The 26,183-nt window shown below is 48.4% G+C and overlaps 10 protein-coding genes across 10 annotated transcripts; 5 read left to right on the top strand and 5 right to left on the bottom strand.

Moving 5' to 3' along the window:
• Positions 1-104: 104 nt before the first annotated feature.
• Positions 105-1,342, top strand: I303_102109 (uncharacterized protein; the record flags this gene model as incomplete). Its single annotated transcript, XM_065968469.1, has 6 exons — positions 105-132; positions 197-382; positions 445-688; positions 737-938; positions 996-1,122; positions 1,191-1,342. The coding sequence occupies 6 exons, from the start codon at positions 105-107 to the stop codon at positions 1,340-1,342; spliced, it is 939 nt and encodes a 312-aa protein (XP_065824541.1).
• Positions 1,343-1,489: 147 nt separating this feature from the next.
• Positions 1,490-1,829, bottom strand: I303_102110 (uncharacterized protein; the record flags this gene model as incomplete). The annotated part of the gene is made up of 2 exons (XM_018405102.1): positions 1,490-1,562; positions 1,615-1,829. The coding sequence occupies 2 exons, from the start codon at positions 1,827-1,829 to the stop codon at positions 1,490-1,492; spliced, it is 288 nt and encodes a 95-aa protein (XP_018265383.1).
• Positions 1,830-2,292: 463 nt separating this feature from the next.
• Positions 2,293-3,396, bottom strand: I303_102111 (uncharacterized protein; the record flags this gene model as incomplete). The annotated part of the gene is made up of 1 exon (XM_018405101.1): positions 2,293-3,396. One exon carries the CDS (start codon positions 3,394-3,396, stop codon positions 2,293-2,295), a length of 1,104 nt encoding a protein of 367 aa, XP_018265382.1.
• Positions 3,397-4,563: 1,167 nt separating this feature from the next.
• On the top strand, positions 4,564-7,167 carry I303_102112 (uncharacterized protein; the record flags this gene model as incomplete). Its single annotated transcript, XM_065968470.1, has 17 exons — positions 4,564-4,827; positions 4,894-4,913; positions 4,979-5,234; positions 5,300-5,306; positions 5,375-5,411; positions 5,463-5,530; positions 5,604-5,843; positions 5,895-5,946; positions 6,023-6,040; positions 6,099-6,170; positions 6,220-6,314; positions 6,371-6,428; positions 6,492-6,509; positions 6,568-6,604; positions 6,680-6,730; positions 6,792-6,808; positions 6,870-7,167. 17 exons carry the CDS (start codon positions 4,564-4,566, stop codon positions 7,165-7,167), a joined length of 1,608 nt encoding a protein of 535 aa, XP_065824542.1.
• Positions 7,168-7,523: 356 nt separating this feature from the next.
• On the bottom strand, positions 7,524-9,534 carry I303_102113 (uncharacterized protein; the record flags this gene model as incomplete). The annotated part of the gene is made up of 6 exons (XM_018405099.1): positions 7,524-8,011; positions 8,076-8,099; positions 8,186-8,402; positions 8,489-8,769; positions 8,861-9,086; positions 9,145-9,534. 6 exons carry the CDS (start codon positions 9,532-9,534, stop codon positions 7,524-7,526), a joined length of 1,626 nt encoding a protein of 541 aa, XP_018265380.1.
• A 492-nt stretch (positions 9,535-10,026) lies between these two features.
• I303_102114 (uncharacterized protein) lies at positions 10,027-12,245 on the top strand (the record flags this gene model as incomplete). The annotated part of the gene is made up of 3 exons (XM_018405098.1): positions 10,027-10,044; positions 10,108-11,308; positions 11,377-12,245. 3 exons carry the CDS (start codon positions 10,027-10,029, stop codon positions 12,243-12,245), a joined length of 2,088 nt encoding a protein of 695 aa, XP_018265379.1.
• A 202-nt stretch (positions 12,246-12,447) lies between these two features.
• On the bottom strand, positions 12,448-12,913 carry I303_102115 (uncharacterized protein; the record flags this gene model as incomplete). Its single annotated transcript, XM_018405097.1, has 2 exons — positions 12,448-12,509; positions 12,652-12,913. 2 exons carry the CDS (start codon positions 12,911-12,913, stop codon positions 12,448-12,450), a joined length of 324 nt encoding a protein of 107 aa, XP_018265378.1.
• A 416-nt stretch (positions 12,914-13,329) lies between these two features.
• I303_102116 (uncharacterized protein) lies at positions 13,330-19,557 on the top strand (the record flags this gene model as incomplete). Its single annotated transcript, XM_065968471.1, has 13 exons — positions 13,330-13,558; positions 13,624-13,733; positions 13,814-13,935; positions 13,991-14,608; positions 14,672-14,876; positions 14,932-14,997; positions 15,050-15,238; positions 15,292-16,452; positions 16,519-17,410; positions 17,476-17,756; positions 17,811-18,218; positions 18,278-18,347; positions 18,407-19,557. 13 exons carry the CDS (start codon positions 13,330-13,332, stop codon positions 19,555-19,557), a joined length of 5,502 nt encoding a protein of 1,833 aa, XP_065824543.1.
• Positions 19,558-20,044: 487 nt separating this feature from the next.
• Positions 20,045-20,840, bottom strand: I303_102117 (uncharacterized protein; the record flags this gene model as incomplete). Its single annotated transcript, XM_018405095.1, has 4 exons — positions 20,045-20,116; positions 20,207-20,323; positions 20,424-20,559; positions 20,707-20,840. The coding sequence occupies 4 exons, from the start codon at positions 20,838-20,840 to the stop codon at positions 20,045-20,047; spliced, it is 459 nt and encodes a 152-aa protein (XP_018265376.1).
• Positions 20,841-21,286: 446 nt separating this feature from the next.
• On the top strand, positions 21,287-25,432 carry I303_102118 (uncharacterized protein; the record flags this gene model as incomplete). The annotated part of the gene is made up of 8 exons (XM_065968472.1): positions 21,287-22,018; positions 22,114-23,452; positions 23,515-23,552; positions 23,614-23,689; positions 23,783-23,850; positions 23,911-24,841; positions 24,954-25,158; positions 25,312-25,432. The coding sequence occupies 8 exons, from the start codon at positions 21,287-21,289 to the stop codon at positions 25,430-25,432; spliced, it is 3,510 nt and encodes a 1,169-aa protein (XP_065824544.1).
• Between the last annotated feature and the right edge of the window lie 751 nt (positions 25,433-26,183).

A 26,183-nucleotide genomic window follows, 5' to 3' on the forward strand; every position in this document is an offset into this window, starting at 1 on the left:
AACATATAAGCAGCAAGTCTGGAGGACGATCCCTGCACTCATCAATCATCTTCTCATCTTGAACAAGCTGATCAATCCCAACAAAGATCAGAGGGCGCGACACGATGAAAGTCCTCATTTTAGGTGCTACAGGCAAGTGTCATTATTTCTGGTCCAAGGTTCAGCAGCATTTACTGACAACAATCTACACTTGCAGGTTTCCTTGGCTTACCGGCTGCTGAAGCGTTCGTGCGAGCTGGGCACATCGTGTATGGTACGACTCGATCGGCTCGAAGCGCTATCGATATTCTGGCAGCACGCGAGATCGTTCCTGTGGTTGTCGATCCGTTCGATGAAAATGGGAAGAAGGAATGGGGCAAAATCGCTGCGGAGGTAGATGTCGGTGTGTACAAGAAACCTCATCAGAGCGCATGCAAATGGTGGACCCGGCTGACCAAATTCTAGTCATTGATGCTCTTTCCGCGACTGGGTCGAAAGCTGCGCTTGACACCTTCAACAATTACCTTGAATACGTGGATCGACCGAGAGGATCGCCTAAGCCCACATATATCTATACATCCGGTCTATGGATCAATGCTAGGGGATATGGAGGACTGGATAAATGGACTGACGAAAGACAGCCTGTCTCGAAATTCAATAAGGCTGTCCAGTGGAGACCTGAGATCGAAGTCCCGGTTCTTGAGAGTGAGTAAGTTGGCTGTCCTGGTGTCAAATGCTGACCTTCACATGCAGGCAGGAAGGTGAACGGTATTGTCATCAGACCTGCAATGGTGTATGGTCGAAGCGGTTCCGCTGTCGCCAATTACATATTCGATGAAGCTTTGAAAGGCCAAAAGGCTGAAGATGGAATATGGGAAACAATTTACTCGGAAGAGTCCAGATACACCACTATACATACGGATGATGCGGCAGATCTTTATCTAAGGGTGGCGGAGAGAGTGAGTCAAAGGGCTGCGCGGCCGAGCGTCAGGGAGTGTCGCTGAGTGCCTTGATAGGGGACAATTCTTGCGGGACAAGTATTCCTGGCAGCCAATCAAGCCACGGAGAGACTTACAGATGTACTAGACGCTGTAGTGAGGGTATCAGGGACTAAAGGATACAAGTCCAAGCCGCCTCAAGGAGGTGAGTGGGCCTTGCAGTGCAAGCGTACAAGAAATACCGAACACATGCTGACTGCAGTTTCGCTCTAGACTTCGATAAGGCTTACCTCTCATCGACTTTGCTAAAACCATCTTTGGGCTATGCTCTCACAGGCTGGGTGCCGCGGAAGCTGAGTTTAGTGGATGGAATGGATATCTACTGGTCGGCGTATTTGGCTTCAAAAGGGAAGTTACAAATCTAGCGGTCGTCTAATGACATACATAAATGCGCAAAACGGAGGTACGACCAAATTGGAGCACACATCTATCAAATGTATACTATCCCACACCGTCAAGCCCTATGTAAATGAAGCGAAAGGTCTACCCAAGCTAGTCACTTCGACCTAGATTCACGTAGAGCTTTCTATCACTGACCAGCTCTCGCTTAATTCGGTATCTTCCGGTGCTTGGGATGGTTGACGGCTGATACACCGTCAGCATCGACTGCAATGGCACAACTGAGTCATGTACTTACTTGTCGCTCCATCCAGGCGGACTCCAGGCAGAACCGTCGCTCGATGCCGAGCTGAAGCTGTCCATACCCTCCTCATTGAAGTAAATACTCCTATCATGCGCCGAACCCGTGGAACTGGCTGAAGTGGCTGAAGACGCCAAGCTGCCTGGTTCGGACCAGAAGCTGTTACCTTCTCCATACGAGCTGGTGGAATTGGCGGCAGAATTACTCGACATGGTGTTGTTTTGCTTTGCTCCCTCTCTCTCTATATATACTGTATATCCGTTTTAGCGAAAGCTGGACTTAATGAATCAAATCGTTCGAACAATTGTCATGAGAACTGTTATATCTCTGTCCGTCCGCTAGTTGGATTGTTGCAATCCTAACATATGTCGGTACTGCCGCTTGCCTTCAAAGGATAGACTTCCAACATGTGTCTTGTCTCATGGGGCAAAATCATAAAGGATATGCCTCATCCGACCGCGTGCATGGTTTTGAGGGGACATGATCATATAAGTGGGATCTCTGAGGATAGCATAACTTACCTCAGGCTCAGACGGCTGTACCGGAAGGTCATCATACACGTATACATACAAAATGAACCGAGGAAAGCGGTAAAAAAAGCAGAATCAGATCGCGGAATAATAGGACTTTTTTTGCAGTATAATGACACAGGTTAAAGCCTCTCGGGCGACTTGATCAGTAAGTGATCATCAAGCCCTTGGGAGGTGAATTACCAAAGATATCAGTGACCGTCGTGTGCGTCGATTCGGGATCTGTGGTGGTGCGATCGTCCTCTAGTCTCGTGTATTCGTGAAGGTCATTTGGAGGACGGTTTTCGGTGTCGTACAGAAGATCACTTTGTATGGACGTCATTTCCCCGTCAGTGTCGATCGTACCAATCTGCGGAGGGGGATTAGCGGTACCGTGCAGGATATCGCTTTGTACCGTCAACGGATCTTGAGAGATTTGGGTCAGCATTTCTCGTTCCCACTTGTAAGGATCGTAGGCGCTGTAGTCGTGGTCGTAGTCATAGTTCAGCCTTTTGTCAGAAGTCAAACTACCCATCCGACCTTTCGTATAAGTCCACGCTTCAGCTAATTTCGATACCAGGCCTGACCAAAGCGAGGACAAGACTGAACTGCTCGTGGCATTCTTGGGATCGTATGACCATTGAACTTGCTCGACGTCCGGCCTGGGAGGAGGATGGTGTCGCACAAGAGCTTTCGTAGACTCGTCTTCGTCCACATCTCGGGTTGACGCATCGAAAGTATCGCCTGCGATAGCTCGATGTCCTCTCTCAGCCTCACTGGTCAATGACATTGACGCGGGTCTTGACGGCTTGATCTCGACGATCATTGGCCTCCCTGATCTGGGAGGAGGACTATTCCAGAAGCATTCAAGCTTGCCAGAGTCATTAGTCAGAACTATCATTGCATCTTGCTCCAAATTGGCTTCCCAGGCGGATTGAGAAGGTGCATATATTGGGTCTGCAAAAGTCGATTCCACCAGAGAAGCGTCGTCGGCGAACAATGATCTGATATCGGCTGTCAGCTGGTCTTCCGAGGCGTACGCTTGATTAGGGTTGACTGGGAAGAAGTATTCATCGTGGCTGAGAGCCAAGGAATTGACAGACGGCGAGTACTCTGCAAGGTACTTTGACGAGGTCGATGGTTTCTGCGATCCAGACATCCACCATGCTTCTGGGGCAGTGACGGTCGAGCCGCTCCACCCGCGAGACGAAGCGAGACTGGCTGCGATATCTGGAATAGAGCTGAGGGATATATGAGGAACAATTAGCATTTTTTTCGATCGTTCTTGTTGTTGGGTGAGTCGTATGGTAGAGTTAGTACTATGATAATTATGTGAGTGGCAAGGACATTCTTCCCGTGCAAGCCAAGTATCTTCTTGACTCAACAGAAGCTCTTTATATCTCACAGACATGCATCGGAGTTCTGATTCTTCCGTCATTGTTGGAGCATGATCTGAAAGGAGAGCGATAGCACGCAACTGATGGAGTCGAGATAGAAAGGAGGGCTTGTGAGCCACACCAAGGCTGATTCCTGTGGCGTGGCTCTTGACCGAAGTTCGGTTCAATGCTAACAATTTCTGGTCAATCTGACCGAGTCAGCACCAGAACCAGTGCCACTTACTGTGACATGCTTGAATTCAATCCTTCCTTGGAGACCCCATGGTGAAACCGGTTTTCTCGGATGTACCCCCGTAAGAAGTGGAGGGGGCTGCGGCACCATCCATTCCAGAACAACAACCGTATGTGTCAGTTGTAACAGGATCCTGGACCCTGCGGCGTCGAATCGGCATTTGCTTTTATGATCATCGAAAGCTCAGGTGACACCAGCCGCTACTTTGTGTGTATACAGCTGCAGTTGTTTATCGAGAAACGGGTTTAGCCGATTTGCGGGGTCATGACGTAAATACGTAAAAATAGAACCAAAATAGAACTTTTTCAACTGATGAGCTTGGCAAGCAAATCAAGCTAGACCAAAAAAAGCATTTTACCGCGGACCGGTATACATATAGAACGACGCATCGTGAAGTTACCGCATGAATCAATGACAAAACCTTCGCTTAAAAGCCCTCTCCTTTCCCGCCAAACTCTGGAGCATCAGATAAGTCAAATGCGAGCGATCACGAGATCTACCCTCTCAGACCAATCACAGTCTGTATCAGATCCGGCATGTTCCTTGAACACTCATGAAAACAAATTGACTAGTGCTATTTTCGATCTCTCCCTCTTGATACCCATGGGGAAACACAGGGGCCGTCCCTCGTCGCGGACGGTGAGTGATGATGAGCAGTGTCATGATCATGGTCTGTGTATGGAAAAATCAGATGATAAATAGTCAACCCTCCACCACCCTGAGATCAGAACGTCCCCTTCCGCCTTTCAGACCGCTGTTTGGACTGCTCACCATAGCTAGCTAAACGCAATTGAAACAACGAACAAAGATGTCTCAACGGATTCATCAAGCCGAGGGCGGATATCCTAAAGATCACGTATCTGAGGACTTCACTGTTACTAACCAGCATCATCATTCGGCTTCCATAAAAGATCAGCTGGCAACATGGCACGCTAATCGAGGTGACAAATCCTTTCTGAGGGCTATGATCCCTTCGATCAGAGGTACTCCATACGGGGAGACTCCAACGACAAAGAACCCTCTCAAGGTTATTGCGATGGTATCGCCTTTCGGTTGGCTCATGTTCTTCTCGGTAAGCCTGGTCAAAAACTGCATTTCTCGACACTTGACGGATTCGCTAACGCTTATTTACTTGTAGGGTTGGTTCTGTTGGACCATGTAAGTCATTTTTGCCCTCTGTTTCCGAACTACTGTTCCGATTTAATCCTTGGTCATGTCGACAGGGACGGTTTCGATTTCTTCGCTGTCTCCCTTACTCTCGATTCACTTGCGGAGCAATTCGAAGTCAAACCCGCCAAGATCACTACTGCTATCACCCTAACCCTATTATTCCGATCTTTGGGAGCTGTCATCTTCGGGATGCTCTCTGATAGATACGGTAGAAAATGGCCTTTGGTTTCAGTTATGATCTTGATAATGGGTTTCGAGCTTGGTTCAGGTTTCTGCAACACCTATACCCAGTTCTTGGTCGTTCGATCGGTGAGTGGTGCTTCACACAAACACCACTTCCTTGACCCTCAGCTGATGCGCTACTTTACGTCCAGTTCTTCGGTGTTACTATGGGAGATAAGTATCAATTTGGCTTGAGGTGTATGAAGCGGATCACAGTGCTGACATAGGTGCTTCATTACGTGTCTGGGGTGCTGCGGCTCAGACGTGAGTGAGGTATTCGTTCGTGCTGATGATCGAGACTGACTTGTCTGATAGTTCACTTGAAAATGTTCCTGCCGAGGCTCGAGGTCTCTTATCCGGTATTCTACAACAAGGATATGCCTGTGAGTGGGATCCTAAGTCGCTTTCTTCGAGAGGCAATGGCTATTTGCTGATCTGTACTTGTCGCACATCTAGTCGGCTATCTGCTCGCGGCCGTCATCAACCTTACCGTCGTCCAATATTCCAAACCTCATTGGAGATCGTTGTACTTCATCGGTGCGGGACTCTCGTTCCTCGCAGCTGTCGTGAGAGCTTGTCTTCCGGAATCAAGACAGTATATTATGGCCCGAGAGGAGGCAAAGGCTAGTGGGATTTCCGCGAAAGAGCAAACCAGATTATTTGGCAGAGAACTGGTCGCTATGTTCAAGACCAATTGTAAGTCGATGAAACACATGTTGCAGGGGGTGTGCTAATGACCATTATTAGGGTTGAGATGGATTTGGGCCGTCTGTGTGATGACTTTCTTCAACTTCTTCTCGTAAGTCCGCACAACATTCGGAATTCGCTTTGTGGCATCCTGCTTTGTCAGCTCATATTCGGTGAACTGCCTGCAGACATGGATCTCAAGATCTGTAAGTAGTGCTCAAAGTAGCTGATTCGGCTCAGAAGCGCTAACATAGCTCGATCCAGCTATCCAACCTACCTCAAGACTAGCAAAGGTCTGTCCGCGAAGGCTGCTTCAAAGGCCACGATTATTTCAAAGTACGTCCACTGCTTTCCTTGCGCTTGGACATGACTGACAACAATACAGTGTTGGCGCGATCATCGGAGGTACTATCGCTGGATATGCCAGCCAGTATGTTGGTCGTCGATTTGCCATATTGGCTTGTATTGCCTGGACAGCTGGTGAGCTAAATCACTTTTATAAGATGAGACATTTGCTGAATTCATCGTTTCTTCAGCATCTATCCCTTGTTGGATCCTGCCTACCAGTTTTGCGGGTCTTTCGGCTGGTGGATTGTGAGTTTCGTCGTCCCAAGTTGTACTCGATCCACTGATACTGATGCCATTTGTACGCTACAGCTTAGTGCAATTCGGAGTGTGAGTGGTTTCTGCGACTGACTAGAGATGGCGCTGAGCCGGTGGTTTCTATTGTCAGACAAGGTGCTTGGGGTATCGTACCCGTCATGTTGGCAGTGAGTCGACAGAAAACGCGTTGATCGATCCATCGAAGTGAAGGAAAAGACTGATTATGTCTTGGCGTTACATAGGAAACATCCCCACCCGCCTTTAGAACCCTATTCGGTGGATTATCATACCAGGTAAGCTGCTCCACTCCGTCAAAGGGCATCGTGCGTCAGCTGATACAGTATCCTCGTCCAGCTCGGTAACATGGCTAGGTAAGCTCGGTGCTTGCTAGCTTATCAGAACTATGTTGAGCTAAAATCATTGTTATTGTAGTTCCGGAGCAAGTCAAATCGAAGCTGATGCAGGCGCTACCCTCAAAATCAAGGGAACGCAAACCCCAGATTACGCCGCTATCTTCGGTATCTTACTCGGAGCAGTCATGGCTTTCGGTGTTGTCTGCATCATCTTGGGCCCCGAAGCGGATGGAGCTCGATTCGAACAGGCTAAAGTTGCTTATCAACGAGGTGGGGGAGAAACCGATCCTACTGAATTGTTCAATCGGGAGAAACCAAATCACGAGCACATCGAGAAAACTATTCCTGCTGAACACAATGAAAATGAGCTTCGATAAGTCAGCTGGATTGGCAGGTATGTATGTGCCTTCATGATGTGTTCGAGAGAAGGGAGTGGACATCGGAAAAGGGAAAAAAAACAGTCGTGGTTGAAAAGGATGGGAAGCGCGGTAGGAAGGGTGTTGAGAGCGGATTGAGATGTAGGCGAGCTACAGAGGGAAAAGTGCTCTAGGTAGAACGATAGCGATGTCTTTTGATGTATATATGCTTGACAATTAAGTCCGGCTCGCTACGATCTCAATTCTTCGCATGCAAAGCCAGCGAGAAGTTTCGCCTTGTCTTCCGTCCTAAAGCAAACATGTCATGGATACATATGTGTGTAATTTCTTCAACAAAAGATCTATCACAACAGTATTCATCGTCTTCCATCCCAGTCTCTCTCCCTATCCTTATCACTGACACGCTCCCGATGTCTATCACGATCACGGTCACGGTCACGATCACGATCATCGCGCCTTCTTTCCTCTTTCCGACGATCATCCCGTTCATCACGTTTCCTACTTGATGGCGAATAGCTTCTCTCTCGCCTCCGATCATCTCTATGCCTGTCCCGGCCATGATCCCTGTCGCTATCTCTGTTACGATCTCTTTCATGACCTCTATCATCCCTATCCCTCCTCCTTTCCTCGTCAAACCTTCTTTCTCTGCCTTCGTCCCTATACTTCCCACGGTCCCCACTTTCTCTGTCCCTATCCCTGTCTCTGTCTCTGTCGTCATATCCATTCCCACCCCCCCATTTACTCCCTGAGCCTAATTGAGCGGTGTTCGCACTCGTTCCATAAGAAGAGCTTTGTCCAAACTGGGCATTAGCATTGGGATCATTGATATTATTGTTCGGGCAATCTGTCTCAGGTTGTCAGTCAAGGCTGATCTATTCGACATGGTAAGTGTTTGGATTCGGACTGACCTTTGCGTTGATGCGGTCCACCACCTGAAAGCGGTACTATCAGCGTTGTATTGGAATAGGCTGGAATATGGACGCGTTGCCGCGGGTAAAATGGGAAATTGGAAACATACAATTCCAACAACCGTTCTGAGCGGTCATAGCTCCGGCAGCACCCATCTTGGCCGTATTCCCCCAACCGCCTTGCGAAGTATCTTGATCTGCCAAATGCGTATATTTCGATCTGGAAGCCTTTCCATAATCCCTGACTTGCATGACTTTCGGTAACATCGACATATCCACTGAATGCTCCGTGGCACCCGTGTAATCCCTTTGCAAGATTTCGTCGTCCTATTCCACTCCCACCTCATTAGCTTATGTCGGCAATCTCTTTTTGGCTCAAATCGAAGGTGGAAAATAGGAAGCAGTGGACTTACTTGATGGAAAGCACCTTTGTGGTAATATTTCTGCAAGAAACCCATCTGACCTTTCTCCCTCTCTCTAGTCTTGTTGGCGAACTCCATATCCTCGGCCATACGTTGTTCTTCGGGCATGGCTCTACGCCTCTCGATCTCGGCTTGTTCCTCGTCTCGAGCAGCTTGAGCTTGTTTATCCCGAAGCAGACGAGCTAGTTCTCGTGCTCGCCACGCATCGAATTCGACGGTGGGATCGATGTCATCGGTATCGTCGACTGCTTGCTCTACCGTTTGTGCTTCGCCTGAGATATGCAGAACAGCTATCAGCACTATTGATGGTGGTTTAGGCGTAATGATCGAAAAGTAAGGGCATGGCGCATAATGATAACTTACGCTCAGCAAGCTCCCTCCGTATAGTCTCCCCGGCTAACTCTTTGCTCGCCAGCTTCTTCTCCTCTCTCAGCTCTTCCTCCCGCCTTGCAGCTTCCTCCGCCTCCTGAGCAGACTTCTCTGCTGTAGCATTCCGAGCATTCTTAGGCTTGAATACAGGCCTGAAGACAGGTTTGGGTGGTTCAGGCTCCGATTCTTCTTCCTCCGAATCCGTTTCATATTCGCTTGACTATTCAGTAGAGGTCCATCAGCTGTGCAACAAGCACGCGTTGGAAGCACGAGCTCACCTCCTCGTCACCTTGTTTTGGTGGTTTGGCCCCTTCTTCATCGTCAGACTCCTCGTCCGTCTCTTCCTCTTCCGAAGATTCCTGTTTGACCCCTCCATTATTGCCCAATGGTGCTTTCCCACCAACCTTGACACTGCCTAATTCCATCTTGACCCCTGCAGCAGAGGGTATGACCCGTCCAGCACCGCCAGCGACATAGCTCTTATCTATCTTCGTCGACTCATGTCGTTTCTTGATACGTTGTTGTTCACGCTCGTCCTCTTCATCTTCGTCCGAGTCCGAATCGGAGGCAGGAGCGTCAGGAGCTTTGCCTTTGAAGTAACGTATCTTACTCGGCTTGGCCATCGGCTTCGAGACCGCTGGGCGAAAGCCGGTCGCGGGAGGAGGCATGTTCGGAATATAGCGTCCTGCTATGCGAGATGTTTGGCTGCTTGATAGATATCTGCTTGTCGATCGTTATGACGAGAATGTACTCGAGTAGGCAGGTCGATATTCCTCTGAACCGGCAATAGTTGTCGAAGAAACGGAATCAATTTCGAAATTTCAACATTTCAATACTCCTCCAAATGACAGCTTCTTCATCCTTGCTCTCCTAGGTCTTCATTTTCAATCCACAAACATCGCCAACCAAACAAGTTTGAGAAGTGAACGAGATATAGAGCGACAGATCAACCTCGTCTGGCAGGACAGTGGGGAATGCAAGGTCCCAGTTGGCGAAGGGCAGCTACTCGCCTAGTATCGACTGTCCAATCTGCAAATCGACCTCCACTCTGCTCAAAATGTCTTCGTCCTATTCCACGCAGCTTCGCTACGAAAGTCCATAGCACCCAGCGAGCGAAAAGAACATCTGAATTCTCGTCGAGGGACCGGAATGACACCCAGATGGAAACAGCCCCGGTGGTAAGTTGCCGCGTCATTTCATTGGTCGTTTAGTATTAGCCTGTTCTGACTTGTCAGTCTTAGTCTCGCTCAAGTCTCTCAGAAACGGATGTACAACTTCAAAATGCCTTCCATACGGCTTTCAACCTCCCATCCTCTTCAGCATCATCTCCCATTCCCGATGCGCTCGGAATGATTGCAATCACGTATCCGCTGATCTTTCGAAGACAGCTGCGAGCTTCACTAGATCCGCACCTCGACTTGACATCCAAAACGATCAGCTCATTTAGCGGTGCGCTGACTCACGAACAGCTTCGTCAAGCAGCTACAATTCTCGGCCATTGCTGGACCAGAGCAACACATTTGAAGCTCACTGCGGAAACGATTTGTTCGCTCGAAAGCAGATTTGCAGAATTCATCCTAGCTCGAGCTACAACTCTGGGCGCTGGAGACTGTGTGCCGATACTGGAAATACTGGAAAGCTCAATGAAGAGACAGTCCGGCACCGATTCTCTGATAGGCCCGCATATATCGGCTGCATGGGCTCTCATGAAGATCAAAGCCGGCTCAAAGGACACCCCTCAATTCGCAATCGTGACAAGCGCGACATATCAGAGTATAGAGGATTGTCTAAAATCGAAGGCCAACTTGGCGGACGAGGAATTAGCATCATGTATGCATCATGCTGCTCAACTACTCTATCATTCACAGATTAGCAGAAGCTCGAGTATCCAGGAAGATATCCGGTCGTTGCGCAGAAAAGGAGACTACGAAGCGGTCGTCAGATTATGGGAGACGTATAAAGCCCAATTGCAAGCGTCGACTTCCGCCAAAACGGGCTCACACGCCCCTGCAGACCCTGCAGATCCTGGAAGAGACGCTGTGCTATCAGCGTTTCTGAAGACTTTCAAGCGTGTCAAATCCCCTTCGATCTCATCAGAAATGTACCTAAACGATGTGATCGCTCACCTGCCTCGACCGCTACCCAGGGACATAGCTCAAACCCTTTTGGCGCTCCGAGCTGGTCCTGAGGCTAGCGCGACTAGAGTTGGGGAAGAGGTTGTGTCGCTTGATCATGAAGATACTGCTCGTTCGGGCAGTGGTGATTCTGCGGATTATCTCAGATCGACCTGGGATCAGACTGAAGAGAAGGATCTCAAGATGTACATGATTTACCTCGATGGTCTTGGCAGATCAGGCGATTTGCCTTTATTGAAGGAAACCTGGAACGCTCTGATAAACGATGGGAAAGCAAAAACGATATATCTCAAGGAGGAGAATCTGCGTGAGCCATTTGTCAAAACGAAGTTGAGGGATACGAAAGACGGCGGCTGATAAGAGCCATCACTGTAGCTCTCTCTGCACCTTTTCCCCCTACACAAGCCCTCAACCAGATGATCTCTTCCTGTCTGCTCGTCCCGGATGGGCCTGCTGTAGCCTTGGACCTGTTCTCTCAGGCGGTCTCGCCGACATCGAGCATCCCAATCAACCTAATTACTATCAATACTGTTCTTCGGCATCATGCTCGTCAAGCCGATCTACCCTCCATGTCAGCCCTATTCACTCTAGCCGAGAAAGTAGGTCTCAAGCCCGATATAATCACCTACACAACACTGGTTCAAGGCCTGCTGAAAGGCGGGCGGATCGATCTCGCGAAGAAGGTTTTAGAAGATATGAGTGGACAGGGTATACCGCCAAACGAGAGGATGTGTTCAATGTTAATTTCTGATTTGTCCAAAATCGGCACTCAAAAAGCTTTATCGCATTCCGAAGAACTGTTGAATCTGATGATCAAGCGGAAGATGAAGATCAATGAAGTCACTTGGACAGGTCTGATCTCGGGGTATTTCAAGAATGGTTGGGAAAAGAACGGGTACGATACGATTGCTAGAATGGAGAAAACCGGATTAAAATTGAATAGAATCGGATATAATATCCTTTTCAGGCAGTTCTCTTCGACCTCAACAAACTCTGCTGCTGGGAAAGATCGAAATGTTATTACTGGAGAAGCCAGTCAGGGGATCATGAAGTTGTGGAACAAGATGTTAGACGATCGGATAACACCTAATAGCGATTCGTATCTGTTGGTGTTGACGCCGCTGGTCACGGGCCGCAGATGGAATGAGGCGACTCAAGTACTGGAGGAGATGCAGAAAAGAGGGTTCAGAGTAGAGAAAGGTGCTCTCAAGCGGATAGTGGATCGTGTGAAAAATAGAAGATGATGTTTATGATCATATGAGGTTGACGTTATAATACATATGATTTTGATCTCTATGACATTTGAACGTGTCCGATTCGTTACAGATCTGAATGATCGGATTTCGAGATATTTCCGGAAACAACACCTGCTTTGCTTCAAATTCTGGACTAGCTGCTGCTGCTTTCCTGCGGCTCCATGCTTGAGATTGTTCCTCAATGTCATATTCAAGGACTCAAGCCGAAGAAGGGACGGCCTAACGAACCTAAGCGTTGATACCTTGCCCAAGCTGTTATAATCAATTGCACAAGTCAGCTGGGGTTGAGGGGAGATTTGGTGCACGGTAGACAGACACAAGAGACAGGACGGCATGAAGTAGCAGATCTGCGAGGACTTTGTGTACGCGAGTCTAATTCGGAGGTCAGACTCACCCCAATATGACCACATCCTGCCAAACCATTTCCCAATCGTCGGCATGACCACTATGCTAAGCACGACTTCCAGCTGCCTGAGCGACTCTTCCCATTCTTCCTGTATCATCGCCTCTATCTCTGCCTCCGTATCTGCTTGCGAAGATTCATCGTCGGAAGCGGAGTCTGTATCTATCGAGGATGGGTATGAGGGTAAAGACGATGAGGATGATGCTGGGGAATGGGGAGTTTGTTTCGATTGCGAGGGAAATGGAATTGGCATTGTAACGTGTCTATCTGTCTACCTTCTTTTCCGCTGATCAGGTAAATCCGCTTGGTTGGCTGCTACCCTTTCCTGGTCTACACTATCGCTCTTCAAGTAAGGTATGCGTCGTTGGCTGAGAGAGCCTGGTAGATGGCGATGGTATGAATACGGATCAACTTGATTTGATCACTCCGAAGTGAATATTGGTCTTGGTCGTGTTGGCTTTCGCTGCGCTCGGATCTCGGCTGATACACATCACATTACAGGGTGGAGGTAAACCCCGTTCGACATCATCAACTTACCCCTCTTCTACATATATCTTATCCTTTTCCATCGGCCTTGTTCTTGCTTGTCCATTCAATTCATGTTTGCGCCATCTCAAATGTCAGAACCATAGCTGAGACCGTAGAAGATCACTTTCGCTGCTTTCAGCAATGCCACCGCATACGCGCTATCCACCAGGAGTCAACCCATATGCTCCTTCGTCTTCCACTTCCTCGAAAACGCCCACCTCAAGCTCCGCTTCTGGCTTAAGAAGTCATAGGCCGAACCTACCTAATAGACCGAATCTACAGCCTCCGAAGTTACTTCTGGACGATGTAGATATCGAGGACTTTCATCCTCCGGAATGGAGGACGGTGTTGAACTCTAAAGTAGACCTAGGTATGTTGCGTCATCGCTGCCATAATGAGCGGCCCACACTCAAGGACGAGAATGATGGGCTGTAGGGTATCCCGATTTCTATCCCTCAAGACCTGGATTCGATCAGCCAGAGGATGTATTGACTGAGGAGAACGTGAAGAATGGGTTCACTGGGAGGAATTTCATTGCTGTAGGCGTGAGGACTGCCCCATACGCCGGCCTCCATCAGCAGGGCCCGATTGGTGAAGCTAAGCTGACAATCTCATCCGGATGCAGGCGGAGGTCTTCTCGATGCATGGTCCGATCCATAGCCATCTGTCATCTGGAGGATTGAATCTACTTTCAAACCTAGGGAAGGAGCTGATAGAAAAGCGCCAAGAGATGATGCCCAAGATCGGGTAGGTCGTTCTTGCTCATCTACGATCTCAGCTGATACCTGATATGTCAACATAGCGAACGAGCCTTTCGTATACCTGTTCGAGTGACATATAATGATACCAAACGACTTCAATTCCTGAACGACCTCGCCAACCCGAACGTACCGCTATACAAGCTCATGCGGAATCCTGTTCCGCATGGATTCAAAGGGATGGAACTCCTAGATTCGATGTTCTCGCCCAATACTTCGCCTGCAGGCTCGGCTCATAACCGTACGCCAAGCGGTAATCCAAGACTGCCTTCCGAGCCTATACCGTTAGATAGGGCATTATGGTTCATCAGGGTATTGGGTTCAAACGAGATTTCCGCACACCGAACCAGGACTCAGCCAACACAACATCAGAATGCCAACACACCCATTGGTGCTGCTCCCAGTCCAGCAGCAGCAGCTACTCCATCATCTACCACCACAATCATAACGGCTCCGAGTCTTCCTGTGTCGAGCAACGATTGGTACACTCAGGAGTTCACAAACACGTTTATTTCGTGGTTACGAATTCAGCTGGGTCAACTATCGTTGCCTAACATTAACAAAGCAACAACGAAACCTGGTGTGCCGCCTCCGAAAGCTGCTGCAGGTGTACTGGGAGATGAGAAGCTTAGGGCAAGATGGCTTATTAAGTGGGATTATAGGTATGTAGCAGGATTAATTAAAGATCATTACAGGGACGAGCTGATCGTACATCGACTTGGCAGTACCCGACTATTGCGAGAATTACATCGTCGTCAATTGGTGTCATCGCGCTTGTTGAGCGGCTGGATGGCGGATTACTTGGGCTTCGCGAATCTAGCTCAAGTTGGCTTCCTCGCGCAGCTGATTGGCGAATACAGCGGAGATCTGATGAAGCATTTGTGCAATGCCCGCCATTGCCTCAGGAATGCTTGTGAAAAGCTCAAAGAGGTGAGTCGCCATAACTGCAAGTTCGGAGGACCGTGATATGCTGACTTCACGGTAGGTTCGCGCATCCCCCGCATCGAGCACATTAGGGAAAGTAGAGGACATGCTTATCGCCATCGTGAAGGTAAGAAACGATTCTCGGGCTGACGGCACATGTAGCTCATATGTTTTCGCAGTCTTTTTGCGAGTCCGATGAAGACGTTCTTCTCAGTCCAACCACTTGGAAGCTGCACTCGAATATCTTGTCCGCCACTGTTGGACGCGATCTAACTCAGATCAAGCAGCGAAATGAAGCTTTGCGATTTGCCATCGACGTAGATGAGCGATCTTCCAGTCCCAGGAGGCAACAAATGGCAGAGATACAGGTCAGTTGTCGTAGTCAAGTGACACCAGTTGAGCGCTGAACGTGCACCGGCAGAAACTCGATTCAATCTGTGAAGACACGAATATGATCGAGCTCACACGATCATTCTTCGATGGAACGTCTTCAGCAACTAATGCAACACCCGATCTATCGCGATTGGAGGACAAGATTTTCATCCTGCTCAATTGGGCTATGGGCCTCTTTCAGCTGGGCAGTCATCGGCCGTATGCTGTATATACCATCCTCAAACACTGGCACAATCAGCATGAGGAGCACCAATCCAAACAAGTTAAACCTCAAGTAATCGACCTATTCCCTCTACTCTATAAGTGGCTTGACACCTCGCCCGCCGCCAGAAGGGAGGAGAATGTGCAAGCCATCGGTATCACAATCGGGGAATGCACAAGACAAGGGATGTTTTCGTATGGCAGATACCTCCAGATGTTGATAGCCAAAGGTTTAACCGCTCGAACTCAACCCCCTGCTCGACCGCCTTCACATCATCTTGCTTTACTCCGAGCTATGCCAATCTTCGTCGTGGCCAAAGATCTGATACAACAGAGAAGGATCGCGCTGTCTGGCGATGATGCTGAACTCAGGGCCAAAGAAGATGCCGAAGAATCTATGCTCATGGAGCAGTTCAAGGATGAAGTCATGGAATACATACCGGAGGTTTTCGGTCTTGGTGAGTGTCGTCCGGTTCGAGCCACGCTGACCTTAGCAGAACAATACAAGAATAGCGAAGCCTTACGCAATGTCATCGATTATCAAGTCCCTTGTTCATCCAGAATGTCGCGTTATTTATATGTCCAAGCTCGATTTTGGCTTGCACCGGGCGCAGGTCAATACTTGAGAGGCCATAATGGGATTTCGCCCATGGATGCATCGACCTTCGCGAGAGTCCTGCAGATTTTTCGGACTTGTCGGGGCCATGCGACAATAGCGGATTTTATCATTCGAGCTATACAGGAATCAGAAGATGAGGAGATTTTGGATGTGATTGTGGACACCGTGCATCGGGATGCGGACATGTGGACCTCGATGGATGGCTGGTCAAGACTGGGTGACAAGCTGCTCGATAGATATCATTCCTTACAAACTCAAGGCAAAAGTCATCAGAGGACATTGGATCTGCTGGATTATCTTGTGAAGAAAGGAAGGCTGACGGCAGATGAGGAGGAGGAAGTCAAGCACATCCAGGAGGATCTGCCTAAAGTACGTCTTGCTAAAGCCACTTTTCACCGCGATTAGCGTATTCAGACTGACGGTATCCTCCAGCAGTCCACACATGCCTTGCCCCCGAAACTTCCATTTCAGGAATCTGTGTATGGTCTGCGACAAGTCTTATCTGGCGCAAAAGAGGAGAGTGCGGTGGCGCTCGCTCCGAAACTTTACGTTCGACACGGCTCTTTCGATAATTGGCGCCATCAGTGGTGGAAGATAATCATCGAAATCCTGCAGCACCCTTCATCTCATCTAGCTTATGATGCGGTATTACGCACAGTGACTTCACATATCATCACTGTGATGCAGGAAGCGCGCAAACCACTAGAACCCACAATATCAGCTTGGCTCGAGACCCTGTCTGCGGTATCTTTGATCGATACTTTTGGAAGAAGGCCCGGCAGCCTTGTCGCTCATGTTTGCCTAGTACTGGTGGTCAATAGACACCTCTCAAGCTTGACATTGCTTGAGCGCGTCATCTATCCGATTTGGAAACATACATCAAACATTGTGCTCACTCCGCGCAAACGCCTCTCAAGCAAGCAGGTCCAAGCAGTAGGAAATACCGTCAACCTATTCGCTCAGCTCCTGGTCTCGGCCCCCCTGGTCCCTTACTTGCCACCTACGAAACCCACGGATTCCCTCATTGTACTAGCGTACCGGCAAGCTGTATTCTGCGGTACATCTATACAGAACCTAATCCGACATCTGCCATTGCTGGTCGTCTTACAGAAAAGTGCCCTTCTTCCCGGACATGCCAACATTACCATCTCGTCTGCCCTTCGATGCCTAGCTATGACGGCTGAATTCAAGACTGCAGCTTTCCGGAACTTGAGTGTTCTCAAGGATGCCTTCCTATCGACGGAGTGGAGTAAGCCATCTGCGTGCCATGGATTGGAAGCTGGTATGGAAGATACTCTAAAGCTGATCATGTCAGAGAAACCCCCAAGTGAGTTTGAAACCACTTAAAGACCGTCCAAGCAGGAAGGCTAACAGATGAGCGGATCTTCGAAGATGCCTCGACACCGACTTCGAAATCACGATTGTCGAATTTCGACAATACCGCTCGACTTTCAGCTTGGAAATGGACCAGGATAGTGCTGGAGATGCGTTCTGATTTCAAGGGATTGGCTAATCGTATCATCAATCCTGAGAACAATGCCGAGGACGCCCTCCAAGCGAGACATATCCTGAATAGACAGGTGATCGCCACGCTGGACAGAGCGGCCACGGCGGACGATACAGATCTACTTTGCGAGGCGTTCAGAGGGATGGACAGCATTGTCACCCAAGAGGTGAGCTTTTCCGTCAGCTTTTGAGATGACCATCATTGACAATATGAAACACAGATACTCGTGGTTGGGATTGATAGGCTGAGTAGTCTTCTCAGTCAAGCCATTGGCGCAGAGAATCAGCATCACCTGGAGGACTCCATAAAATCTATTGAACAGATCTTACGCATCCTTCATTCCACATTCAACACGTCCGATAGTCTCTCGGACAGCTCGATACTCAATGCTCGACATAAATTGCTGGACCTTCTGACAGTAGCGCTGCAATCGATCGACAGGGGCTTGTCGGATACCGATCTCGTTATTCATCATGATATTTCACCACCACAGCCTGGAGATCTGCTTAGAGTTGTTTTGACTCTCCTCCGTTTCGTCCTGGGTTTGTCGGTGATCGATAATGCCTCGCCGACTGCTCCCAAGCCGAATTTCCCTAATTTGGCGGTCTGGTTCTTCAAAATTATGCTTGTGAGTCACTGTATCCGGTCTTTCGGTGTGGAATCAAGCTGATATGACGTTAATGACAGACATGTCAAAATGTCCTGGATGCGGACGCTGCAAACATGATGTCCGACATGCTTTCATACATTATCGATTGTAAGTAATCCAACATAGCGATCCTCCCCTTGTTCTGACGCCAGCTTTGCGATTTCCAGCCACTCCGCCGCAATCCAGACTGGCATGCCAAACAGCATTACTCGGCGAGACTAATTCGTCTGCCTTACAAGATATCTTGTCCGCTTCTCCGATATTAGCTAGATCGTTACCTCATTTATCGCCCATCAGACGTAATATGGCTTTAGTCACTCCTGATAACGGGGATGAAATCGTCAATGGGGTCGATTCGGCGATACATATGGACGACAAGAAATGGGAATCATTCGAACAGATGAATCCGTTACCGAAGGAACCATATCATCAAGATCTGTATCTAGTCAACAAACCAATCAAGGATACTTCGTCCATCTCTTTGTCACTCTTCAATCCGAAAATTACCAGAGACGCTTTACCGAATACAGCAACGGACTGGTCGATTACGAAGGCAAGCACCGAGTCTCCTGTCAGTAATGGGGATTCCGCGGAGGATGTCCAATCACCTTCAGAAGAAAAGGAAAGTCAGTCTAGACCGTGGGAAGATTGGGCATCGGAATATGATCTGTCGGATGGATTCAATTCGACGTCATTCTTTAGACAGAGGGTGTCTTCTCTGTTTGATGGTAAAGAAGAGTTGGATCTGGAACAAGGTCAAGGTGACACTCGTCATCCCACAGCAGGCGTGGGAGTAGGTGACGAACAGGAAGGATTGAATAACAAACATAGTCCATTGAAGAATTCGAATGCTTCTCCGAGGAAAAGAAGAATGTCCACTCGATCTCATCCTTCTCCTACTAAGTCTACCACCCCGACAACGACCGCAGGAACACATAATCTGAAAGGACATGGACATGGATACGGAGGAGGAACGAACAAAAATCCAATTGCAATTGATGAATCGTCAAGTGAGGATGAAGAGCCGTTGGCTGTGGCTGCTTTACCTTCGAAACGACCTAGGATGACTTCTACTTCTACGTCCGCTTCTACAACGAACACGAAATCGATAAAAGGCACAACCACGGCTTCTACTACCTCTGGAAAAGCACCTAGAAAGACAACAGGGGGGAAAGGGCCTGCGAAGACGTCGGCCACGGCTACGGCTAGGAAATCTAGTACGAGTGGGAAATCTGTTAAAGGTTCGGGATCGGGATCGGGATCGGGAACGGGAGGAAAAGCGCCGAAAGGAAGAAGGAAATCTTCTCAAGTTGATTAATCGTTACATGATCACATGAGTTCACGGGTCTGTGAGTTCGTGAGAGTGAGAGTGAAAGTGAGAGTGAGAGTGAGAGTGAGAGTGAGAGTGAGAGTGAGAGTGAGAGTGAGAGTGAGAGTGAGAGTGAGAGTGAGAGTGAGAGTGAGAGTGAGAGTGAGAGGAGAGGAGTGAGAGTGAGAGTGAGAGTGAGTGAGAGTGAGAGTGAGAGTGAGAGTGAGAGTGAGAGTGAGAGTGAGAGTGAAAGTGAAAGTGAAAGTGAACGGAAGGAACGAGTTCCTTGTATAGTAAGGTGTACATATGGATAAAAACTGTTGTATGTGTAAAATGCATATGTGCCTTGTCATGACATGTGGACATGGGTATTATATTTGTGTTCTCCGATTTTGTCTGATGATCCTCTATGATTTCCTCCATGACCATTACCACTACCACTCCCTTTACGTCTTGAAGTTGTGGGGCAAGTTGATGTGAGACTGGCTTGTACGTTCTATGCCTTGTTCTTAGCTGCTTGAGCTTCGTTATAAACTTTGTCGTTCAATCCAGCTTTATTACGAGCGATCTGAACGAGTGCGCAAAAGATGAACAGCCGTTAGCCGATGATAAACGATAGATATAGGAAAACAATGGCATGACTGATTTAATGACTCACTTCAATAGCATAGAATTGTACCCTGGTCACCAACACTGAATTTTCCTCTGAGTACAACTCGTCCGAACGCCTCCTTATCAGTGTTCCGAAGTTGTAATCTGTCACTCGTTTTTCGTACTTGAGATCCAAACCCAATTCCAATTTCAGATTCAGGTTAGTCGCCCGTCAAAGCTACAGCTTATGCTACAGCTACAGCTGTGCAAGAGCGCTCACTCACGGGCATGATGAATTTCCTCCATCGTTCTTTACCGCTCGGCGACTTCATAGCGTCCTCATCTAATTCTCTCAAATTGTCCTCGAATTTCAATTCGGGGAATATATCTAGCATGTTGGTATATAGTTCTTCGTCGATCCTAAATTCACGTGAAACGGAAATCGACAAAATCACTGTTCAGCTGATATACCTGGGCTTTGACTTGACGAGCAGGCGGACTTGCACTTGACTGATGACTGATAGGATTGAAAGATGCAAAAGCTGAGCTGAATAGCACTGAACTCACGGTGTGAACTTGATCTTACTCGGTGGGATCCCACATATCAGCTTCTCGTATGCCTCGAGATGCTCGACCGTCTTGACGGCGAATTGCATTTCGATTTCCGGGTTGTTGCCGGCGGTTTCAGCGTCGAAGTCCATGTCTGCTGATCGTTTTCGTTATTTGATCCCTTATTTGAGGAGGAACGGAGTTTTAACCTGATAGGATATATGCGTTGTGTCTGTAAGATCTATCACAATTATGCTGCTCAGCCTGAAAAAGTTGAAAACATCTCCATCTCCATCTTTCGAGCAACAACCAGCGTCATCTCCCCCGCACTCACTGAAAAATCTGATACCGCACCGTGCATGTCACGTGGTTGAGGATTAAGCTGAAACATGCGCATGTACACGTCATTATACCAGTTCCATCGGAAAGCGATCAATGCGTTTGTTGTGTATTTTGAGAGTGGTCCTACGAGATGCATACTCACAAATGTCTCAGGTGAAACCCCCTCGATAATAATGTATCGGCTATCAACAATCATCAGCTGCTGAAACGAAGAGGAAGACTGGAGGATCAATGGCCCATGCTGCCCCCAGCTAGTATGCCGTTCCCAAGCTCATCTTCTCCTCCGGTCTTACCGGTTCCTCGTCAACCATCACCACTATCTTTCTCGACAATAAGCGAAGACAGAGCACCTTCACCTCCTACTCCAGCATCATCCTTCCTAGGAACAGGGGAATCCGTCTCCTCAGAATCGTCCTATCGAGTCTCCACTGCCAGCTCGAACATCACACCGACTTTCCCAAATGAACCTCTCATGCTTTCGCCATCAGCGATGACCCTGCCTTCTACTTCAGCATTTGCATCAGCATCAGGACCAGCACTAGACTCAAGTGAATCTCCATCATCGGCAGCTGAACCATCTTCGAAGCTTGGCAATCCCCTGGTACCTATAGAACCCTTGCCCGACTCCTTGTTGTTGAGATCGACTTTCTCTGCTTTAGAACACTCCACATCAACTCTCAAGCGATTATCGAAATCGGTTTTAAACACGGCTAGCGTAGTTGCCGCCCTCGCTGAACAGCTCGAAAGAGCCGAAGATGATCTGTTCAATGCCTTAGGAGATCTAGGCAGATGGCTGGAGAATGGGTATGGAATACAAAGCAAAGAGAGCGTCTGGGATGTTGAAAATGGGATAAAGAAGATAAATAAAGCGCGGAGGAAGAAGGAGAGGGAAGATAGAGAGATATGGATAGAGAATGGGTTGAAATCTATGAAAGGTGAATTGAAAAGACAGGGACTAGCTGGAGGTGGTGCCCAAGCCAGGTTCGATGTGAGTACTGATCATGCATATTGCCCACCCATCCATCGGGATTAGAGATCACAGAAGATTGTATATTGACATCGGTCTCGAAATATCTGAAATAGAACACCGCAAAGCAATTCTATCATCAAACTTCCGTCTACCTTTCACCACAGAACGCTGCCGGATCATCGTCAGCAGGCCCCTCTTCCCAGCACCAGAACGCTTCCGGTAACTCAGCTTCGTCTTCCGCTTCTACGGCTTCGCATAACCCCTCTGCGCCTTCAGATATGGCTCAAGCTGTCCGGCATGCCCAATGGGATTTGGCGAGATACAACCATCATTCAACGTTATTATATGCTATACCTCCAAGCTCTGTAGGCTCCTTAGACCTCCTGGTAGGCCTGTATTCGTGGGCAGGTAGCCTGTTAGATGAAACTCCAGGCAGGAGCGATATAGATATTGAGCAAATACCAGGCAGCAGACAGAGAGCTTCGACTGCACCGATAATTCAAAACGTCTCAACGATAGATGGCCGCACCCGTCAAATAACGCCAACTTCAGATTCGGATCACTTGAAGCCGACCTTGACAGACTCGTTAGCCCACCTGTCCAAGACTCGTGGCGACCTGCTAAAAGCTTGGGCAGAACGCAATCGTCAGACCCAGCTTCTGGAAGATGAAGTAGCTCAGCGGCAGCTGGAATCAGGTATGACTTCTCCTGTTGAAGTAGGTTCTTCTCGTTTTAGCGACAACTTGAGCGGTAATGCTTTGACGCCCGTTTCGTCTGCTGGAGTCGAGTTCAAGAAGGGGAAAAAGATGCATAAGATCCACAGATCGGTCGGAGGCAGATTGAGAGATTTCTTAACACCTTCGGGAAGCTCGAGCAACCTAGCTACATTGCAGGCTGGACCAACGGAACGACTCTCGAGAGTGAGCCTTGATAGTGGATACACACCTGCGCCCGTTCCAGTCAGACGAAAGACCGAAGGATCAATCACGCCAACTTCGCAAGATGTCGGAAAACTATCTACTCATCCTGAATTTCCGGTCCCTACGCCTTCTCCTACTGCACCCTCGACGTCATCAGCATCAGCAAGTATAACTCCACCTTTACCGCCTAAAGATGTGGTTCGACCTCGGCTACCGTCAAGACATTCCGTTCAGATGACCACTGGAACAGATTACGTCTCGCCCTTCATAGCGTCCAACGCATATCCTGTCCCGCCAATTCCGTTCGAAAGTTCACCTGATCTGAGAACAACGTGCGAAGTGGATACAGTGAAGCCGCGCCACAGTGTCGATGGGGGACGACCCTCATTAGGTGGAGTAGGCGGACTGGGAGCGGGAGGAGATGAAGATGAACGAAGGGAAGAAGCTGGACGTAAAAAAGAGGGAGTCCTTTGGGGACTAGGCAGCTGGGAAGGACTGAATAAGGCTACTGGGGGTAAAGGGAAATGGGAGAGTGAGTGAAGCCAATGAATGATACTTGAATAAGTGGTCGATGCTGAATGTGATGCCTCGCAGAGTTCTGGGTCGTACTGGATCATTCTCGCATATACGAGGTACGCCCACTGTAGCCTAAATTCATGATGATATTGTCAGGTCTGACAGGTGTCTAAATAGTATCGCGACAACAAAACGGGTGTACCGGAAGGTGCGCATGCGGTCATAGATCTTAAGTTTGCGAGTGTGAGAGAAGGTAGAGGGACAGATAGACGATTCGGTTCGTAAGACACAGCTCTATGGACCTTATCAGGGCATTCGAGCTGAGCATAACAATCATCGATTGCAGTGTTCGAGATAGTCACTCCGTCGCAAGGCAAGCGTCTGTATCAAGCCACGTCCGAGACGGAGATGAAGGTCAGTCCTGTCATGAACAGTAGGACTTGTTTAGCATCTATATCTGACCTCTACTCTCAGCTCTGGCTATATGCGATCTGCAATGCCATCGAATCATGCATCAACGGAACCTCCTCGGTCCGGACGTTTGACGCGTCGAAATTACGCACAGTATCGGGATCCCTGGACGATCATGCTTTACCTGCAAGAGGTAAATTAGGATTAGGTTTCAACAGCCGAGCGATAGGTCTGGGCTTCCCTATACCTCCTAATGGAAGGCGCTCGATGCCACCAACCCCGACAGATAGTCATCATTCGACGCCTGAATCGGTAGAAAGACGGACACGTAAGACCAGCTTGAAAAAGGTCCTGAAGCAGTCCGGCGAGAAATTATCAAATGTAGTCAGCGGTAATAGCGGACACAGGAACTCGTTCGGAGGTGGATTGGATCTACCTCGCCCATCTTACCTCAAAGCGGGAAGCAGGACTTCTTTACCTCAGTCGACTCCGGAATTGGATAAATTCGATATCAACAAAATGCCTCCGCCCGTTCCTATTGCTTCCAGACCCAAATCTGCCAAAGTCCAGTCCGAAGAAGACTCGGCGTCGACAACAACAACGATGGCGACACCTCATACCACTAAAGGATCGAGGGCTGACGTCGATGGGGAGATCGAAAAGAAAGTACTTGACATGGCAGGTCTAGGTCTCGGTTTTGGAACCCCTGCCGGTGCAGGCGATAGTCCGAACAGTATAAAGCGAAGAGTGAAATCTGAAGCTATACGTAAATCCACTGCGACCCACCCGTCCAGGTCGGGGTATATGAATCATTCTGAAGGAGGGGGAGAATCTATGGGCCGATCGAAATCGAATGATTCTCCGTCGCACGATAGAAGGGAGGAAGGGGAACAGTTGGATACGAAGGAGTTGAAGAGGATAGCGGATCTTGAGGGGAATAAGAAATGTGCGGATTGTGGAAAGGGGATGAGGAGTAGTAGATGGGCAACTATCAGTGAGTCGACGTCGAATATTCAGACTGCCCAACCTTCCTCACAAAATGATGGATGGATCATTGATTCATACTTGATGAGAATCTGACTCGCTGACTCGATTGCTTTACTCAGGTCTGCGCGATACACCGATGGTATTATTCCTTTGTATAAGATGTTGTGGGATACATCGATCATTAGGAACGCACATATCCAAACCCCGTTCGGTGGATCTGGATTTGTGGTCCCCCGAGATGATTTCCTTAGCTCGAGAATGGGGCAATCTGAGGGGAAATGCGATATGGGAGAAGAATTGGGAAGGAGGTAGAGTCGGTGATGGGTGAGTGTGATCATTCTGGCCTAGCGCTTTTTACTTTATCTCTATACCTTCCGCCCAATGAGCCAATGAGCAACTACTTTGGACTGGCTTGACCGTGACTGCCTGTCCGTGCATGGCATGATCGCTGATGCTGAATGTGTTGCGGTCACATAGGAGGATCACGGATTTCATCCGGGCCAAATACGTAGAAGGGCGATGGTTATCCGAGGAAGATAAATTGGTATTCGGGGTAATCGCTGAGCCGACCACGATGAACGTGGGCAGAGCTATCTAATCATTTATAATTCTATCCACACTTTTACTACTGCATCATATATGACCATATAATATTGTTGACGATGTATAATCTATAATGATAACAATGTCAAGCATGAAACGCAGAACGCAGAGTGAAGACCGCTGCAGTTGCCTTGCGTATCATGCAGTACGAACTTAGCAAGCTCGGTCATGGTAGGATCAGGATATGGGGATATGAGATCGAACATGAATGTGTTTATGGATCGTGCGCCATTGAGTTTGATCTTGTGAACTTTTGATAACCCGGTCCTTTCCGCATCATACCAGACAGACGCATGAGGCGTAGTGTATGACGATATGACAGTATGATGCAGGTCAAGACTTCTGAAAATCCTGCTGTGCGCTATGCTGTCAGGTACACTTACACGTACCGTACACGTAACATCTACTATCGCAGTATTAGAATATTAGAATACGCCATGGAATCATGAGATTTCGGACGATTTCATAGGAACATAGTTGCGCAAGATTAATGATTAAGGTAAATCATGTCACCCGAAGGAAATGCGAAGGTATACTCGTATAATCATCTTTTTGGACTAAATCTGCCACGTGGAGATAGCGATAGGGAAACTGCAATTGTTGTACGGTATCATAGCCTGGCCTTCAGCTAATTCTCTTCTGCACGTCACTTGCGCTCGAAACCGGCCCAGAGCTGACGGCTCCTTATGAAGGTAATACAACTCGGGCTCGAGGTGACTTACCTTTAGATAAGCCATGTAGATCCG

This window comes from Kwoniella dejecticola, chromosome 2 (assembly GCF_000512565.2).
Source record: "Kwoniella dejecticola CBS 10117 chromosome 2, complete sequence".
Classification (NCBI taxonomy): Eukaryota; Fungi; Basidiomycota; class Tremellomycetes; order Tremellales; family Cryptococcaceae; genus Kwoniella; species Kwoniella dejecticola.